The following is a 21,524-nucleotide window of genomic DNA, read 5'->3' as shown; positions in this document are numbered from 1 at the left end:
CCATTGACTCAACCGGGTACTTAAGTATTCGGAGCCACGTGTTCCAGGACTACATCCCCTTGCAACTCGAATGTCCTTATACATATATGATTGCACATATTTCTTAAACGTTTATTTTTTCTTATTATGTAAGATATATGTAATGCAACGAAACTGAGTGTAACCAGTGGCTTCAGGTTTTTTTTTTTTTTTTTTTTTTTTTTTTTTTTTTTTTTTATCCAAGTCGACTTTAATTTGTATTTTAAGAAAGTATTTTTTATCTTTCGAAGTATCGTCACGTTTTAAATTCAAGTTATTAAGTGTAAAAATATGACAGGATAAATACTTATTAATATATTAAATTATACAATTACCCTTACATTCTCAAATAATAATACAATAATGTTACTTTAAAATAATTCATAATAATTTTATAACTTCTTTTAATTATCCGATTTTTTATTGAAACTTTTCATTATAAATTATGTAGTAATTAATTTCAGAATTCTAGCATTATAAAAAAGTATTGAATACAATATTGAGATTCTATACATTAATTTTACTTACAATTATTTTCTCTCTCGTGTTCTCTCTACCTTAAATTAAAAGGATCGTTTTTAAAATATTATTTTATCCAAAACTATCAAAAATGAAATACTAATCATAATGGATTATCTACAGTATAATTTGAATGATTTCAATATAATCTATACTTTTGTTCTAATATTAATGAAATGCTGAAATAAAATTACACTGAATTATAGTAATTTATAAAGTATATTATTTCTTATTAAATCAATGTGTATAGCTTAGCAGTGGTTTACTCGCAATATCTTTGAATAATTTTTAATATTTCTTAATATAAGTATATCTAATATCCTACTATTTTCATTATTTATACTTTGTAGGAAAACGAAAACATATAAATTTATATGTATATATTGAAATTTCACTCAATTTTTTTTTTTTTTTAATATATAAATTATTCAAATAAATAAAATGATTAAAAATAACAAAGCTTAAAACTAGTATTGTTATTTTTTAAATGAATAATTTTTGAATTTTTTAAATAGTAAACACATTTTTATTACAAATAAAAGTATTTTTAATTAAAACAACAAGTGGTTAGCCTTTTTATAAAAAAAAAAATTTGTTTCGTAAAAACTTAAATCTAGATATCATTTATTTTGAAAAATTACTACCATAATTTCCTCCGTATTTTACATTATTGTGGTTAAAACACAACTTTATAATTTTTTTATTATTTCGCATAATTAATTTTTAGAGTATATTAAAAGCTTAAAGCCTTGATTCTTAAAGATACACGATTTTTATAAATTCATAAGTTATAAATCATTGTTATAAATAATATGTAATTATTTTCTGTGGACACTGAATTAAAGAAGAGAAGAAAAAAAAAAAGAGAAAAAAAAAAAACAAGAATTTTACAAATCATTGGATGCATTTGCGTACATATTTAAAATAAAGAAAATAGTTCTACAATTTATCGTTTAAATGGCTAAACCAAACACTGACACGATACAATACATTGTCTTATTTTCCCAACGCACTGTGCAACTTCCGTCAGTGGCGTTATCCCAAAAGCAAGAGCTCGCAGTATGTAGGCCAGCTCCGTTCTTTTGCATAATTGTACAAGAAACTATGTACTTATAAGGTTTTTGAAGTTTCGTTAAGTGTCCTAAACAGCTTTCAACAACATTTGACGTCCATTGATTCACTTTACTATGAGAATATACATTTCCTCCTATCGCAGCTTCGATAGCATCCTTGATAATTTTACTAACATCGTCCACAACAAATTGAGTTTCTTCTTGCATATCCTCCATGCTCGATATTTAGTAAATTCCGTATTTATTTTAACAGTCTATCTGAATTATATTCCACATATAATATCAAAACAACGATTATTCACCAAGGAAAATCAATATTTTTCTATAACAAAATTTAATGACAATAATATTAAACAAAAATATAGATAACATGATTTCTTCAAGTTTAAATTTAAATAAATTACACTATCCCATTAGTAAAATAAAGCGTAAAATATAAGCCATAAGCATTATCATAACAATATTACTTAATATTATTTAATGTAAAAATTAGCCTAAAACAATAATCAGACGAATTTCCTAAAAAATATGTTGACGTATGGTTAAAATGCGGAAAAAAAATATGAAAAACTTGGAGTAATAAAAATTTATCACCAACTTATTTATAATTACTTACAACATTTTAGACGGATAATCATAGGATTTGTGCAATTGTTGTCTAATGTCAATTAGAAAGAAAATTGATCACACAAAAATAAATAAGACGACTAATCAGAATATATAACATTGAACGACGACGTCTCAAATCTGCGCAGAATAATCTCGTTCTCATTGGTTGACACCTCCCCGATCATTATGAAATCTACGTAAATAGCAAAATATTAAATAGTCTAAAGTAATTATAAAGCTAATATCCCCATTAATGAATAGTATATTCGACAATCAGTTAGGCTGATTGTCCTGTTTATTTTATTCATTATATTTGCCAATTATCATTAATTAAAATTATGTACTTATTTATTTAATTTGTTTATTAGGGCCCGTGATGAACACAGAACTATTTCATACTAAATGCAATATCTTATTAATATTTGCAATTCGTTAACGATATTTCAACGTTATTTCAACGTTATTTCATTTATTCGTATATAATCGTACAATAACCATATGATTTTTCATAAATTACTATTGCATCGATAAGCAAACGATCAATTTTAATAGAAAAGTCGACTTATCATATTTATAAGGTAAGTAGTCCTATCCGAAACATAATCCATTTCAATTTAAATTACGAATATTATTTTTAAAATAGAAAATCTTGATATAGGAATTTTATTTTATGCACTATCAATATTCATATATTGCGCAAATTCCTTACTACGCGTGCCTAATCAAAATATATTAGTGCTGCATAAATATATAATAATGAGATTTGCGATTGAAAAAACTTTGCAATTTTAGGTTAATTGTGAGAGTCGGCTAATACGGGGTAATGTAATTTACAATAATTAACTTGCAAAAGATATTTTTAATTTATTTGAATTTATGGAAGGTATGTATGGTACGAGAACATGCTCGATAAGCTATAATTTAATATAAAATAATTTTATAAAAACATCGTGCACTTTAATATTAGAGAATTTTATCGATTGAATCGATTATAAATTCATTAAATGACATTTACCGTAGTGAAAATTTTATATTTTTAATAAAATTCTGTAATAACAGTACATTCTGAATTCTTAAGAATTTATTTAAACACCGTTATTTCGTCGTGCGTTTTAATAACATTGTATTCAATTATAATTTAAAAATACACATTCAACTTTTTTTTTAACCCTATTTTCTGTTTCAAGACTGCTAAGATTAAGTAAGAATGGCTACAAATAAGTGTGTTACTGTGCTAACACCTAATGGACGTCGTTCGAATATTAAAATTTCACCTAATTCAACGATATTACAAGTACTTGTAACATTAATTATTTAATAATAATTGTAATATGATATATTACTATATTTAATAATACATTGATAATATTTATTTCAGGTTCTCGAAGAAGTTTGTCAAAAGTACGATTTCAATCCAGATGAATATGACTTAAAGTACCAAAACTACTTTTTATACTCTTGCGCGTGATCTTTTTAATCAGATGCTAATTAAGTGAATTTATTCTTATTTACTTGTAGACATTATAATCAAATTCTGGATGTTAACTTAATTTTTCGATATTCCAATATATCAAATAATGCTTCTCTAGAAATGGTTAAATGCAAAAATCCAAGGAAAGTGTCAAATGTAGGAATTTGTATTCAGTTGGAAAATGGAGATCGATTAACAGGTGAATATTTCCCAAATGTGAATATAACAACAATTCTCCAAGATTTAAATATTCAATATAATACAAACTCGGCTGTCATAATATATACGCAAAGAGAAGTAAGTCTAATTTTTAATTATCGAAGTCTATCATTTTTGAAAAGTTTTTAAAAAAATGTTAGCAAAATTGATAAAAAAAAAGTTAAAGATTTTTCTTGAAATTAAATATTTATTATCGTATAGATGTTAATAAAATAATTTTATTCTAATTATCCAAGATTTGTGGGAAAGACTTTGAAACAGTGACATTAAGATCGCTGGGATTAGGGAGCGGTAAAGCACTTTTTAGACTACTTGAACGGAATCCAGACACATTGAAGGATCAAGCTCATGTTTATGTACCTTCGAAATCAAAAGTCTCTAAACCTAATGAGAATGAAGATGATAAAGTTAGACCAAAACCAGTTATGGATCCTAATAAAAGCACAGTTCTAAATCCCATTTCTATCATTAAAGCAAAGAAGGAACATTTACAAACATCAAACGATACACAAAAAGCAAAAGAAACGGAGAATAAAATTACAACACCATTATGCTCTACAAATTTAAATAAAGAAATAGAAAATGAAAATGAAAATGCAATGGAAATTCATGAAAATGATGAACCGATGCCAAATAAAACTGTGAAGGAAGAAATTAAAGAGCCTCCGATTGAATTTGTAAGTTACGACAAAAAAATATTTCAGTATAAATTATTTGACTTGATTAAATAAAATCAAAATCAAAATCAAAATCAAAATCAAAAGAATATAACAAGGTAACTGTTATTTTCTATAGCTGGGAGAGAGGAATGCTTTATTATTTAATCAAGCGGGTGCCGAAGCCATAGATCAGGATGACATTCCAGATGATTTCTTTGATTTAACCGTTAATGACGCTAAAATTTTATTACGCGATGTAAAGAGAATGCAATCAATGCTCGAGGATGCTCCTCTTATAACTGCTGCACAAAGGGAATTGGAAGAAAATAAAACAAAATTAAATATTTTACACAAATATCAACAAGCTGTCATTCGAATACAATTTCCAAATCAATTTGTTCTTCAAGGATTATTTGGTCCTCTTGAAACTGTACAATCAATAAAAGATTTTATCAAAACTTATCTCGAACATCCAGAAGAAGATTTTGTACTCTGTAAGTTATCAACTATAATTATATGAAGTATGTATGATAATAATAATGAGGCTATGAAACATTAATTATTTATCCATATTTGTATATAAAACTTTGTAAGTAAAGTCAATTTATACGAGAAAATGTTGATGTACATAAGTTTGTATAAATTTTATTGTTATTTAATGTTAACAATTTAAGACCACATCTAAAAATTTATGCTTTATATAATAAAAATTATTTTCATTTTTAAAAGATACATCGCCTCCTCGTTGCGATTTGGTTGCCGATAAACATTTATTTGATCAGAATCTCGTTCCTACTGCTATTATTTATTATTCGGGAAGCTCCGACCTCAAACTAGAAGTGAAATCAAAATTGACTGATCCTACGATAGCTAGTACACAGGCTGTAAAAACAAGGTGAGCTGCTTTTGGCTTCTGTATAATAATGATAACAAATTAATTATCAATATATTAATTGCTATTAGAATTAATTAAATTGAAATATAATGATTATTAAAAGATTTTCAAATACATTATTTTTATTTGTAAAATTTCATCGTCGCTTTATAAGTTTAAAAGTTTTTAGAAAATTTCTTTATATCTTAGAATAAATTAAGCATTTTACATTTCAGTGTATTACCAAGAACTAATAATAATAATAATAAATATAACCATTAATTACGTATTTTTTAGATTAAAAACAACGCGAAAAAGTGTTTCTATTGAAGATGACAATCCCATCGATTTTGATGAATCGACGATATTACCGTCCACGTCATCTACAACGTCGTAATATGAGAACAGAAGTACCAATAATTCTGAGTCAGAAATGTGTTTAAGTAAAATGCAACCTGAAAATTCTGCACTGGGATAGTTTCAATTCTCAACGATATTGTAGTCTTGACGGGTGCATTGTAAAAAAAAAACAAATGTTGGCACTTGTTGTTAAACATGGTGAATTGTGTAATAAAAGTTCTGATTTAACTACTCATTACTTGTACTAGTAAGGCAGCATCTTATTTTTTGTCTCTTCAAACTTGATTATTTAAGGATTCGAGGTAAAATAAATCATGTATATCTACAAATTTTTATTTGTTTTAATCGTCATTATGGTATTTATAAGATTTGAGCATTAAAATAGTATTTTATTGTTTTTTTCTCTCATGAGAAATTAATATATATTTTATTTATTAGTATAAGAAAATGTGCCACAACTTTTCAAAATTATATAAAATGAATATCTAATAATATGAATTCTATACAATTTATAATAAAAAAAATTTAAACTTTTATATTCATTAATACTTGTTTTTAAAACTATTAATCATTATTATATTAATTTACAAATTTATGACAATTGTGTATACTTTTCTTCAAGATTTCACACATAAAATTAGATTTCATTGTTAGCCCTATTAATAAATATATTACGAATATGTCTGCATACTACAAAAATATATATATATATATATATATATATATATATATACATCTTGCATAATAAAGTTCATAAAGAGATAATATATCATTATTCAATGTTGAATTATTATAGTTAAGGAATATATTGCATGAAAATCAAATTTTTATAAAAGAATTTAAGTACTTACGGAAACGATAACTAAACTAAAGAATAGCCACGTATAATCGTATCGATCGCAATATTAGTATTAAAAAATTTCAAACCGCCTTATTTCATTCAAATATAATAACAATAACGTATTATACTACATTCATTGGCTAATAATATATATAAATAATAATTATTTCATATTTCTCTATAGAACTGTGGTAAGGCTTGTAGATAGGAAACGAAATTGTGGACAAACAAAATATAAATTCATAAGCAGACGAGACGATAAAGTAATTAATTTATCATTTCTTTGCTTATATCTAACCCGAAAATTATAAAACTTTAATAAAATAAAACTAATATTAATTATCAAATAAAAATTTATTAATACATATATACATATTTTATAAAGCAAATAAAAATTAATTGAATTCTCTTATTCTGTTTTTAATTCTTTATACAATAATTTAATGGATATGTTGTATTTATTTTATAATTAAATAGATGTAAATGTACAAGCAGATATGAGAAGGCATACATAAGTACCTATACATAGCAACGGGCTTCTTCAGTAATTTTTTAAATAACATACTACATCTTTTAAATTGATGTGGCCTTTTAAAATTAATATTTTCAACGACATTACGGATTTTTAGAATATTTTTTTATTTTAAAGCACATAGAGTATACATCGACTTTAAGATGTAACGTACATAGTACAAAAGTTTTATGTATAAGAATAATACTTTTAAAGTTATTGTGATAATGTTGGTTTAATAGTTAAATAAACTAAAAAAATTTTATTACGTACCTTTATCAGGTATCACTTAAAGAGAAAATTTATTAAACTTCATTAAATGTCATTATTGGAATCTTACATTGAAATATTTAAATGACAAATATTTCGTCCACAATGAATTATTTAATTCTGATGTGAATCGCATAATTATTTACTATAAGTATTAACAATAGTATAATATATTATTTTGATTTTGGCACATCAGTAGGAAAATATTATGTAAAAAGATCTTAAAGCATTTTCCTCATCATTTTCACAAGGATTAATTTGTTTTAATTTAATAATTATCTATCGATTGTAAAGAGGAATATTTTTTAAAATCTTATATTTCATATTAGATAGAGGCACTGTACTATGAATTCTGAAATATTTTTGCATAATTTTAAATAGATTTTTGTCAGAATTGCTTTTACCAAACTGGGAGGGAAAAAAAATATTTAATAAATATTCATCGATCGAAAGAAATTTTTCTAAAATTAATATTTCACGTTTATCTTATACTTATTTCTACTAATGCATAAATTTAAAAAATATGTCATTGTTCATTAATATGACAAGCATTTTTAACAATTAATCCTCTCTCTTTTTTTTTTTTTTTTTTTTTTTTAGAAAAGTTAGACAATTTTAATAGGATGTAGTACTCGTATTATTGATAACAATCGTAAAGTTTTTCTTTGCATCTTTACAAATATATTGTAAATACTAGCTTATTATCAGATTTTTAATTTTTACTTTGCCTTAACAAAATTTGACTCATTTTAGACATTTAATAGTATTGTTACAAAATAAATATTACCATTACGAATAAGATTTTTTTATTTCGTTATATAATCAATGAAAATTCTGCCTAATGGTATTGAACATATATGAAGAGAAAAAAAAATAATAATAAACGAATACTATTTTTCCATGTAAATAATGCAGTTGTAAAATATTTTTATGTTTTATATAGAATAACACTTGAATAACAGATTTAAAATAATCTTCGACAATTTTTTTCGTTATTTTTTATCACATAAAATGTTATGTTATGTCTGTGTGTGTGTGTGCGCGCGCGCGCGCGCGTAAGTGTATATTATATCAACACGTTTATTAGCCGCTCTTCTATTAATATATCCTTTTTATCACGTTGATTTTATAAAATCTATTTAAAAAATAAGATATATTTAAACGAATGTTTTTTAATTATAATACATAGATTTTTATGAAAATAAATTTAAATTTATTCAAACTAAGTACCTTAAATTATTTCATACAATATTAGGAAATTAAAAAAAAAAAAAGCCCTAAAAATAGCTAATTAACTTATGAAGTTCTTATGCAGTGTTTATTGTAATATTGATAAAGTAAAATATAATAATCCGTTAGAAAAAGGAATAAAATTAACTTTCTATATTTTTAATTCATACTCGTTACTTTAAAATTAAAATTTTTATATTTATCGAATTACACAATTCTCCAACAATATTGAATTATAAGTAAATGTTGTCAATTATTTTATAAATATAACCAATATCTTATACTGCCAAATAATAAATCCTATAAAGACTTACATTACATTAAAATGAATATATGAAGGAAGCAAAATGTCAAGTGTTTAGCAACGGAAGTAAAAAGGGACTAATTACGCATCAATACCCCCGATTTACTCCTATAAAATGGAATATGTCGAACTTTCGAACCAGAAGATCAGATATTTTTTTTAATCATTTACGTCTTTTGCTTCATTGTCGGTTGAGTTCAATTGCAGATGCTTGAGCTTTTCAACGGGACCACCTAATATATTACTCAGGGGTCCGGTTCCCCCAGCTTCTTCCTTAATGCTTCCCAGCAGATTTGCCTCCATCGTGTCACGATTCGACATACTATTGCTTGTGGAGCTATCAATCATCTGTTCCTGGAGCTGCGAGTCAAGCAATTGCATGTATTTATCCATTTCGCCACCCAAATCGTCGCCATCACCTCCGAGTTCACTGTCCGAACTCCCAACAAATTCACCATCCTCGCCAGGGACAACGAAGTCCAATATGTCTCGAAGCGCCGAATCAAAAACGTCTGGGTCGAAATCTATCCGATTATTATCTTCCATGTCGGGAGGTGGTTTTATATCCGTATCATTGTCCCTAAAGTAGAGTTAAGCAATCGATGAGTAAATGAAGGAAGCGATGAATTTTTTACTTTTAGACAATAATGTATAAATAAGTTAAATTACATTTGGTGAATTTCTTTTCTCATATCATATCCATCATTCAAGAAGGATTTTAAACTTCAAAAAATAATTTATTGCCACTATTGTAATATTTTATTATGTGTATATTTATATTTTTCTGTAGAAAATCATTGTTAAGTTAAAAAATAAAAATTTACAAAATATATAAATGAATACAAACGTCATTGATATCTACATTTTTCTTTTTTCTCATGGGCTGATAATTATTTAAAACAAAATGGCAAATTACATACAAAGTACTATTTTTTCTATTTCTATTTTTAATTAGAAAATAATTTCTGCCCTGCATGAAATTACACATTGTTATTGAAATAATAAATATCGAATTATTAAAAATTATATTTAATTATTTTAAATGGTTGAAAAATGGGGAAGGTAAAGAAAAGAGGTCACCAATTTCAAAAAAAAAAAAAAAAAAATTCGATTGAAATATCAAATAAATATTTATCATTCACATATCATATACTTTAAGAGACTTTTGTGTTAAAGAATAAAATTTAAAAAATTTTCAAGCATTTCTCTCTTAAGAGAAGTCTTTAAAGTATAGATTAATTGTAATTATATAAAAAGGAATTATATATATATATATATATATATATATATATATATTTACAGATTTATTATCTAATAATCTAAATAATATGTATCATGATTATTGAATGTATGAGCTACATTTTGTTGTTACGTAAAAATCTTTACATAAAAAAACACCGCTACAAATGTAAAAAATTATCGATGAATAATTTTCCTCTTTACTGCAATTCAAATTGCTATATATTTACATTGATTTTTTATTTGTTTTTTTGATTTTTTGATTTTTAGATTTTTTGATTTTTTGATTTTTTGATACAAGAATTTAGTTGATAGTTAGCATGATAATATAGAGATATGTTCTTGAACGACAAAAAATAATTACTTGTTCGAAAGAAAAAGAAATGCTAAAACTTAAAAATTTAGGTATCAATGTAAAGATAATTCGTGATAACGAAATATTTTAATGATGTTATTGAATGAGAAAAAAGCGAAAAAAAAAATTCTTACAAAAAATTTTATAACTACATAAATTTTGTTGCAAACTATCCAAATAATTAATTTTCTAAATTATTTTCCATAAGCTTTGTAATAATGCAGTAAAGAGACGTTCGCTTTGGCTTATAAAATTTATAAAATATTGATATCATATTATTTCGATTCCCTTAAGAAAATGAGTTTTGCTTACACGTAAAACCGAACACCCTCGACTCCGCTTCTTTGATTAATGAAAGCTTGCACCTTATCCTGAAGATTTAAAGGCTGCTGTATTTTCTTTTTATGCATTCCAAATTGTTGATTTAACATCGTTTCCAATTGTATAGGATCGACGTTCAACCAATTATCGTTATCTTCGGGACTGAGGGTGCACACTTCCGTAGCTAAGAATTATATAAAAAAATTTTTTTTACATTACTTATGCCCGTTTTTAAATCCTCGAAGCTTTATTTAAGCATCGATCATCGTCATTATTTAATCAAAGGAAAGTAGTGGAATATTTTGTGGTTAATGTTAATGGCTTGACTTGGTTCGCTATTATGACCATTATTATTACTTTTACTATATCTTTATATAAATTTTCTCTACAAAATGCAATTTCCCATAAAATATTTAATCAAAAATTACATCGTTTGGCCGAAATGAAATACATTATTTATTATTATATGTCATATTCGATAAGAGGACGTTCTCTTTGTAAAATAAATTATTTTATAGGTATTTTGTAGGGAGAGGTTAAAATGTGTGGTGGTAATGGACTTAATTGATGAAACAATGCATTGATTTCATGGTCCGTAGTTAAGGATTAATGTTTATGAAAAAGTCTTGCCATCTGAAATATACTTAATGCAACGATTGTACATTGAAGTGGTAAAAAGAATTGTCTCTCACATTCCATTTCCATATCGTTGCTCTGAATATCTTTGTAGACCTTAAGGAGTCGCTGCGTCTCGCGACTCTCGAGTCTCTCGCTCGCTCCATTGCAGCTCATGTGCAACCTATAATAAGACTTTGCCTTCTCCAGGAGTGACTGCCTCTCCCGACTGCCCTCCAACAACTCTCGGAAGTAGCCACTTGATTCGAGCCGCTTGAGGAAGTTCGACCAAGCCTCGTCATCGAGTACCGGTGATTTGTTGTCAGCGAGCTGCTTTTCGCACTTGCGCAGCTCCTCGTGCGCTCGCTCCAAAAGCATCTCCAGGCCACAAGCTATCTTGATGCCAAGCAAGTAGGCGTTGTATTTGGGGCTATTAGCGGGAGGTAAGTTCCAACCTGTTCTAAGGTCACCAGTGTACCTGTAGCGAGCAAATCTAATGTTAGGGCATTTGACAAAACTTTTGCCCGAAATAATGAATCTCGCATGAAGCTCGTGTGCGTATTAAATTTTCCATTAACTTATGTTAATGTTCATTCGGTCTAGATTTACCGAAAGCCATTATGTTTGACTGGCATTACGTTAGAATGTTACAATTTTATTTTACGCTTCGAACCTGTGGACTTGAACATCACTTATCTACCTACATTATTTAATGTATAAATTATTACATATAAGTATTGTAAATTTGCAGCTAAAAGCTTTTAACAACATTTTTGGCGTTTGATTAAATGAAAGTAAAAAACAGGATAAGCTGAAATTGTCGGTAACATGGAACGAACGAATGAAGAGATAAATTATTATTTAATTAACAAATTATCGAATATATCTAAGTGAATGTAAATGTAAGCATACTAATTGATTGAATAAATTAAATAAATTATAATTATTATAAAATTCGACGATGGACACGGTATTTACATAAATTAAAAATTATTTCCCCGAATAATATATTTATTTGCCATTTTACAATAGCAAAATACGTAAAAACAAAAACTAAATTTAAAAATAATTTACAATTTTTTATTTTATAATATTATATAATATTATAAGCTGAACTTGACAATTTCAATCTAAATAAATCAAGTTGTAAAGTTAATTTTATTTAAAAAATTATAACCGCTATCAATATCGATTAAATATTTATAGATGAAAAATTTTATATTTAAATATATTTTTTATTATATAGTACTGATAAAAATAACTCAATATACCGAAATAATATATATATATATATATATATTATATATATGAAATATGGTATAAATGATCTATTGACAACAATTCATCCTAGCATTTTTCTTTATGAAATGAGAATTACCTACCTACAATGTGAAGCCATGGCATATAAACATTTAGTCATTTTCACGTTTTCCATAATACGTTGCTCTGGAGGAAAATAACGCATACCGCGACATACTTTTCTTTCAAGAGGATCCGAGTGGCAAATCGTTCTAATAGCGGATGCTACGAGCTTGGGTTCTTTACGTAAAATGTATGCAGCCTTTTCTGGTAAATAGGCCCTTGCTTTGTGTTTTCTATTCACAATCTCCTCCGGATAAATACTAATTTTCTTTTGAATAACTGCTTGAACCTAAATATGATAAATATTAATTATTTCATAATAATAAAATGTATAATCAAAAATATGCACAAAAATGTCATTATGTAGTTTTAACAATTTATAAACATATCTCGGCGTTAACGTCAAAGTAAAAAATACCTATTAAGCATTAAGTTAGAAAATTATTTAAGTCCTATTGATTAATTATTGTTGACAAATTTATTTACAGAATTCATAAATACTTTAATGGGATAATCTCAAAATCAAAATATCAATCAAACTTTTCAATCATTTTTAAGAAATTCTGAAATTCAAAATCTAATTAACTATATATTAAAATTTGATAAGTGTTAGGAAATTTAATTATTTAATAAAGTTTAAAAAATTAAAAAAATTTTTTAAATTAACAGTATTCCAAGAATTTATGATAATGTTTAATATAAAAGGGTATTTTTTTTATTAACTTTTATATTAATTTTTAATGTTTTTATATTAATTTAATGAAAACTTTTAATGTCTAATTAAAGACTTTCTATAAGTTAAAAAATATATATATATATATATATATATATATATATATATATATACAAACCTTGTCAGAGAGCCTAAACATATGAGGATTTTGATGAACGCTATTTAAAATATTTATACAAATTTTTTGTTTATCTTGAACTGCGTGCACAGCGCCATTCATCATGAAAACACGATTCTGACAAGCTTCCGGAGTAGCCCAACTTGGAATTTCTTCTGCTGCTTCGATCAAGAGGAACTCCCCATCAGAGTCTATCATTCTTGCAATAAGGCCTTCGTACTTTTTAGTGAGATTCATAATTAAGAAAACAACAAACCATTCGTCTCCTATATCCTCGTCAAATCGCAAATTAACATGTATGTGCGGCAGTAGCTCCAAATCTATTACATTACATTAATTAAAATTAAAATATCGATTATGAGAAGGTACAGCGAAATATTGCTTTCTTAAAATATCTATTAACTTCATAATAAATTTGTTATAATCTTGTGAATAATTTATGTGAATATATTCACAATGAAATCATCTACATCTGATTTTTAAGTAAGCAGCATTTAATAAACGAAAATATGATTGTCAATGAAAGAAAAAACTAATTATTTATGTGCATTATTCAGTTACATTTTTTAAAAACTTATCAGCACATTTAATGAAACAGTATCAAAAATAAAAACAAAGAAATTTTACTAAATTGGAGAGAAAAAGACAAGTGTGTTTAAATTACCCGTTGGCCTTAAGGAATTCTCAATAATACAATCGAACTGCAATGTCTGTTTGGTTCTAACGTCAAAGACAAGGGGATCTCTGTGCCATAAATAATCTTTAACGTAAAGCTCGATGTCTTGTTTGAACATCTGAATTTCTGAGTTAAGCATTTCTTCGGTGATTTGATCCGTGTTAAGGCAGTAACAGAATCGCGGATACAAAAAACACTCGAGGGTATCATCCTCCCGTGGTCTCTTCGGGTGCATCACTGCACTTGTCATATTAGTGGTGTTGAATTTTTAATCGTCGACACTTACTGCGCAACGTTAATATGTGTTTACTAATTAGAGAGTTCGGAGATTATCGGTCATTGTTTGTTTGACGGTGATGATAGAACGAACGAATAGTCTAATGAAAAATATAACCTAATTTGTCTTTCTACACTGTTTGGTAATATTGCGCCGCCGCGCGGTCAGAATGAGAAAGGATTTTGCTTAAGCCGAATGTCAATTTGGATGATTTATGATAGAATAATTTGTTATATAATATAAAATATAAAATAGATAATTTATGATATCCTTTCCCACTTTCATGCTCAATTATCGCTTTTGAATGCCATGCGGTTGCTATAAAATTTAAATTTAAATCCAAATTGAAATCCATTATAATTAATTCATTTAATTTCGATGTATAGAAATTGAGATATACAAAATAGATGTGAAATTATAAATTATTAAACATAATTTTATGTCTACTATAACACTCTGACATATAGTTTTATTTTCGTTTAATTAACATTTATATAAATTTAATTATATATCTTTCTCCTTTCTAATACTCATTTAGTGTCGTAAGTAATTCTGTTTATCTAATTAATCGACGATTGTTTCCCATCTTATTCATTATGATTAATATTATAATGAATCTATGAACTTACAATTAAGTTTTGCTAAAAAGTGAAATGCAGAATGTGTAGCTGAGACACAACGCGAACTTTCTTGCATGAAATTCGAAAAAATATAAATCGATGATTTAAGAAGAGTTTGTCAAAATTGAAAGTATTATAACTATTCCTTAAATTACAATCATAATCGAAATACATAATTGAATGGTAAATGTAATGTGCATTTCGAATTGCTGAATACAGTACAAGGCCGAATGAGCTAAGTAATAAAATTAATCTGTTTATTATTACAAATTTATCACAATTCTTTCGTTCAAATAATACGTATAATTATAATATCAAAGCAATTATATTTAATTTGGTCTTCCATTTTAAGCTGCAATTTCGATGAACGATCACGATAAATTACATTGTTAACGTGCAAAGAAAGAAGGAATACACTTTATAAACAAAAAAACAAAAAAACAAAAAAAAACACCTATTTTTCACCTACAAATATTTCATAATAAGACAATTGTTTTATTTTGTTATATTACATTTTCAATGTGAATTTTTAAATTGAATTAAACATTTTCTCAATTACTATAATACTTATTTATAATAAGAATTTATAATTGATTGGGCCATTTTATTTACAGATTTTTTTAAATATAAAATACAAATACCATCCTCATCCATTTCCTAAGAATTACAATTTTGATTACAGTTTATATTTTAATAAGACGCAAACAAATTTTTATACATAAGTTTTTATTTACAAGTTGAAACAATTTATACCATCAGAATTTATATTTGATCTTAAACATCTTCATATTATTTAATATGAATTTTAATTGAAATTTACTTATTCATTTGTAAAATGAAATGTAAACAAAGGAAACTTAAATAGCTATCTGGAACTCTAATTGTTTTAAGAAAAACATATTTAAACAATTATTTTATTTTCTTTTACATTTATACTAATGAAATCAAGTCAAAACATATTAGTAAATGCATATTTACTCGGAGGCATCTGAAAATTGTTTTATTAAATAATTTTACTATTTAGTGCATTCCTTTCTTCAAGAACATTAAAAATTCATGTTTCAATTAATATAATATATAATCATGAACATTCAATTATTAATATTAATTTGTCTTTAACGTTTTATTATACACATTATTAAGAAGTATTTTTTTTTATATGAATGCTTATTATTAAACAAAAGAAATACAAACGAATTTGCTATAGTTCGAAATCATTTCTTATTTTTCAAGCAAATCCATTTTTCTGGTAGCGAATACGAATCTGGAAGTATTAGCTTTGTATCACACGTAAAAGGTATGTGCCAACCTTCTTCAGACTTCTGTGTCTTCATTTCAAAGCTAATAGGTTCTATAAGTTCAACAGTTTTTTTATGTTTATTTATTTTGTATAAGTATTGTCGAGACAATTGCCAAGTCTTAAATACATTTTTCAAATGTGGATCAATAAGTTTGTACTTGAGATTTCTCATCAAATCACGAGATATGAAATATGTTTGAGGACCACTCATAAGAGTTACGTGTAACAAGAAAGGATCATCTTCGGATCTATAAATAAAATATTTCAAATTATTTCATTTTTAATGATTATTGTAGATTTTGTTTTCACGATACTATAATTACATTTAAAGTTTAAATTTCATTAAATCATAATCTTCTATTTACAAATGATTTAAATTATAAATATAAAAATAATAATATAATTTTAGTATAAACTTATTATTAATTATTAAATAATTATTCTTTTCAAGAATTAAAATTAAAATTTTTAATTATATATTTTTTCATCTTCAATGATAATATTAAAATGAAATAAAAATGTCGTTATTTTATTACTGACATATTTTTTGTAAAAAAAGTATCTGCTTTTTCTTGGATAAGCTTCATAGTTTTCTTTGACCACCACAACATATGTATTCGACCAATGACAAGAACTCTTTGTCCCTTTTTATGAAATTCCTCAACGATATCCAAGATCTATAAATTTAGAATTAAATCAAATTTTTGTATTTCCCTTAAATTTCAAAGGGTTTATAATCAAAATTATCTCACTTACAGGCTTCAATGAGCCTGCCTCTGTCTTAGTACGCATTGCATAAGCCACGTTTAATCCATCGATAACTAGATTGTAAGGTTTCATGGAATTAATGAAGATCATATATCGTTTTAATTCTTGTGGCGACGATGCATAAAGTATATTCTTTCCAATGATGGCATTTTGCATAAATGATTGTGACAGCTGTTTAAATTCCTCTTTATTAATGTTAGTTGTTTGTAATAGCTGTGAACAGGATTTACATATTCCCCTATAAAATATGTAATTATAATTATGTATTGTCAATAATTATATATTAATTACAATTAATGTCAAATGTACGTGCAATTTAAATTAATTTTGAATTTCAATTAAACAATCTAACATAATACAATAATAATGCGATTGAGTTGAAAAAATAAATTGATTTAAATATTTTTTAATACAAATATTTATTTTTACTGTTTTGTGATAGAAGTGTCTTTTATAGAATATCCAAGTGATTTATATAACTCCGTATATAGATAAACAATATGATCTAATGGATAGATATTATATTTTCTCCAAAATAGAAAAATCTTCTCTACTTCTTTTATTATTGTGGAAGAATCGAAATTTCTTTTGCAATAATCTAAATACTTTACATAAATATCTTGACGTAGATGGTATTTTGAAGTTTTTTCATTCATTATTTTCCAAGCTAAATCGGCTTCGTTATTATTGAAACATGCATTAACTATTATCGATACCTCATTCACTCCTGTACTTGAATACGCTTCTTCTATCATTTGTAATAATGCCAATGATTCTCTCCAATTTTTTGTTAACGATAATGCAGCAATACAAGCACAACATGTATTTCTATCTAGAACTTTATATTTTTGTCGAAGGTTGTTATAAGCTCTCAATATTTCTTTTTCTTCTTCTTCGTTAATTGGTACATCTTGCATAGAAAAAGTCTTAATATAATTTCCATATATATTAAACTGCAGTTCATAATTATTGGACTCTAAAAATTTAAAGTAACTCTTTGCTATGTCATATTTCTTATAATAAAAACAAATAGAGAAGATATTTGCATCCAAAGTTGATTTGGATACGTTCCAAGAATCTATCAAATCCGTACGTACATTCAACCACTGTTCATCGTTAATACTTTCATTCTTTTTGAATATTTGATTAATGAGTGCATTAGATTCTATCAAAGATTGAAATATTGCACGTTTATTATTTAAAACAATCTTATCCGTTTCATGTGATAAATTTGGTTTGATTGCTGTACACAACGCTCGTGTTGCACACTGTATTTTTCGAGTCAATGATAAAAGAAAAATTTCCATTTTAAATTGTTAGACATAAAGGAAGCATTATTAGAAAAACAAAATTTTGCACAGTTTAAATACTAAAATTATACATTGGCACAGTATCCAATCATCGCCGTTTAATATAATTACTAAATAACTATAAATAAATTCCCATAAAATATATCATATTTTAAAGTATAATTATTACTTTATATCTTAATAAATAAAGCGTAGAAATACAATAATTTCGAAAACATTAAAACGGAACTTAATTTTATATAAAATTATTTAGAATCACACTGCATGTATCTCATCACAATCTAACCTATATAGTTGAAACAATTTCGACCGGTAGTATTTACAAATTAAAATATAAATATTAATAGTATTTTTAGATTTTTGATGTCTGATTTCGAAAATAAATTATACTGATATTGTAATTTCTAGTTTACATATTGTACACATTAGAGCTCAAAGTCTTCTGATTTCACGCTTTCCACGTGTATGAAGGAACACGTTTTATTATTTTATTAATTTTTTTTAATTTTATTGTCTTATTTTATTAATTGTTATTTGTTTAAAATCGTTTATATTTGTAAATATTCATTATAATTTGTAAATATTAATAAGTTTTTATTAATAAAACACTGAGTAGTAGTTTCCAATTAATATGAATTATGGTATTTTTGCTCTATTTGATCTCTCTCTCTCTCTCTAATGATGTAGATTTATCTTACTCAGGCTTGGAATCGATCTTATCATTTTATAAAATTAAACGAAAATTATGGAATTTAAATAATTTATTATACTTGTTTTAAAATCAATTGTAGAAGTTTATATAATTCTAAATTCTATTATTTTATCGTATAAAAAGTTTTAAAACAAGTCCCTGTAGCTTTATCTTGTTTAATTTATCTTGTTTGCAATTGCAGAGTGATTTCTACATTATTAATTATTTTTACTTTGATGTCATGATTCCTTATCGATTTAATGCCAAGTATTTTCTATAAATTTCTTTAAATGGAAATGCACTCTAATACCATCATAAATATATTTTACTGAATTTAATTATACGAGATTGTTTAACGTGTTTATTTAATAAATTTGTAATATAATAAATATGTTTTTTTTTTTTTTAATTTCAAATGGCCAGCATTATTCAATAATATCAGTTACTGTGTTACAATTATATTTTCGTATTTTTATTAAAATGGCAATTAAATTATCTACGTCACGTTATCACGATTAGAGAATGAACAATATATGTGTGTGTATGTGTATATATATATATATATATATATATATATATGCATATACACACGGATGTGTTAATTTTTAAGGTTATAAGGTTGCGATTAAATATGAAATTTTAATTAAATTATAGCAATGAACTTACTCGTCTAAATTAATATAATATTACTTGTAGTATTATTATTATAATTGATTGAAATTGAAAATAAAGAAGATATATATTTAATTGATCGTTTTATAAACAGAATTAAAAAATCATATTTGAAATAAAAATTTAAAATAATTAGTCTTTGTCCACATAGAGAAAATAAGATGGCAAATGAAGCGTTATAAAATGAAAATCCACTCCTGAACAAAATTCGACAGTCTTTTGTCTTTAGCTCTGGAGCAATTAGCATAATATGTACGCTGCATTACTAATGTGCATATTGTAGTTTACATATTTAACTAATTATTAAAATATTCTAAACATATAAAAGTGTCAATATTTAAAAATATACTTGAAAAATAATGAATAAGACATAGTGAATAATAATATAGAGGGATACAAATAAAATATTGTTAATTATTGTTTAGAACTACTTTGTAAATAATTATGTAATTCTTATTGAAACGTAATACATTAGTCAACGGTTAAATCAATTTGTTTTTGTGTAAAAAATTTACTTAACAACTTGTAATTAGATTTTTATTTTATTTAGATATTTACAGTTGTTGCCGTTAAAAAAAAAAGAAAAAAAAAAACATGTGATATGTATTTTTCTAGATATTTGTTTTCTAAAATTAAATCTCGGGAAAAAAAAATGATAATGAAATAAAAGGTATTTTTAATTAATACATGCACATGCATGAATGCATATGTTGCGAATAATAATTTAAATGGTAAATGAATATCAAAGGCAATAATGATAAATTTAAATTTTGACAAAACAAATTGAACATTAATTAAATCAGATAAATGATACGAACAGCATAATTGCTATTTATAAATAAGTTAAATATAACTTTTGATTATACATTATTCATAATGCATTAATTATTGTCAGATATTAATAAACAATATTTATATATAGATAAAATTCTTATCGACAACACAATATATATATATATATATATATATATATATAAATTAATATACATTCGTAATTATGTTTAGAATATGTTTGTCTGAATTATATTATATTAATGATCAATTTTGTTTGTTTTTTCTTTTTTTTTTTTGTCACTACGTTATTTGTAAGATATCTAAGACAAACCAAGATAAAAAATAGTATATTGGAATCTAATATTTCTTATCTTTTCTATGTATTAATCTCTATTAAGAAATCAGTAAAAGCTAAATTTTATTGTATTATAGACAAAATCTTAAATGTTAATATAAGTAAAAATATATTAAATACATTGAAAAATTAAAGGCTATTAGTTTATATTATTTACAAAATGTCTACATTAAATAATTTTATATGGTATGTTAATAACAACCCTAAATAATTCATAGGATGGATTGCCTAAAAATTACATTGTATATTTATATAATTCGATGTGTATTACTTTTTCTATCGTAATTCAAACAATATTGAATTATGATTAAATTATATTAAAAGATAAATTTATAATTATTTAAGTAATTAAATTTTTTACGCGAAAAAAGTAAAGCAAT

General features: G+C 25.1%; 4 protein-coding genes across 5 annotated transcripts; 1 reads left to right on the top strand and 3 right to left on the bottom strand.

Moving 5' to 3' along the window:
• Positions 1–1,431: 1,431 nt before the first annotated feature.
• Positions 1,432–1,926, bottom strand: Dlc90F (dynein light chain 90F). Its single transcript, XM_011498088.1, has one exon. It carries the CDS (start codon positions 1,824–1,826, stop codon positions 1,491–1,493), a length of 336 nt encoding a protein of 111 aa, XP_011496390.1. The 5' UTR covers positions 1,827–1,926; the 3' UTR covers positions 1,432–1,490.
• Positions 1,927–3,409: 1,483 nt separating this feature from the next.
• Positions 3,410–5,467, top strand: LOC105361007 (tether containing UBX domain for GLUT4). Its single transcript, XM_011498087.1, has 6 exons — positions 3,410–3,513; positions 3,598–3,653; positions 3,738–3,987; positions 4,146–4,586; positions 4,705–5,062; positions 5,298–5,467. The coding sequence occupies exons 1-6, from the start codon at positions 3,427–3,429 to the stop codon at positions 5,465–5,467; spliced, it is 1,362 nt and encodes a 453-aa protein (XP_011496389.1). The 5' UTR covers positions 3,410–3,426.
• Positions 5,468–8,943: 3,476 nt separating this feature from the next.
• Positions 8,944–14,811, bottom strand: ecd (ecdysoneless cell cycle regulator). Its single transcript, XM_011498086.1, has 6 exons — positions 14,366–14,811; positions 13,702–14,021; positions 12,871–13,139; positions 11,566–11,966; positions 10,865–11,057; positions 8,944–9,538 (listed from the first exon to the last, which is right to left on the bottom strand). The coding sequence occupies exons 1-6, from the start codon at positions 14,625–14,627 to the stop codon at positions 9,118–9,120; spliced, it is 1,866 nt and encodes a 621-aa protein (XP_011496388.1). The 5' UTR covers positions 14,628–14,811; the 3' UTR covers positions 8,944–9,117.
• A 1,606-nt stretch (positions 14,812–16,417) lies between these two features.
• On the bottom strand, positions 16,418–18,123 carry mldr (mitochondrial ribonuclease P catalytic subunit). Of its 2 annotated transcripts, none has more exons than XM_011498083.1 (4): positions 17,954–18,063; positions 17,331–17,580; positions 17,115–17,251; positions 16,418–16,822 (listed from the first exon to the last, which is right to left on the bottom strand). In XM_011498083.1, the coding sequence occupies exons 1-4, from the start codon at positions 17,992–17,994 to the stop codon at positions 16,489–16,491; spliced, it is 762 nt and encodes a 253-aa protein (XP_011496385.1). In that variant the 5' UTR covers positions 17,995–18,063; the 3' UTR covers positions 16,418–16,488. The 2 variants fall into 2 exon arrangements, with proteins under 2 accessions (XP_011496385.1, XP_011496387.1); XM_011498085.1 differs by having other exon boundaries at positions 16,419–16,822; positions 18,059–18,123.
• Between the last annotated feature and the right edge of the window lie 3,401 nt (positions 18,124–21,524).

This window comes from Ceratosolen solmsi, unplaced genomic scaffold (genome assembly GCF_000503995.2).
Source record: "Ceratosolen solmsi marchali unplaced genomic scaffold, CerSol_1.0 scaffold14, whole genome shotgun sequence".
Lineage (NCBI taxonomy): Eukaryota > Metazoa > Arthropoda > Insecta > Hymenoptera > Agaonidae > Ceratosolen > Ceratosolen solmsi.
Note: the sequence above shows the minus strand (reverse complement) of the source record. Positions and strands in the feature narration are given on the sequence as shown.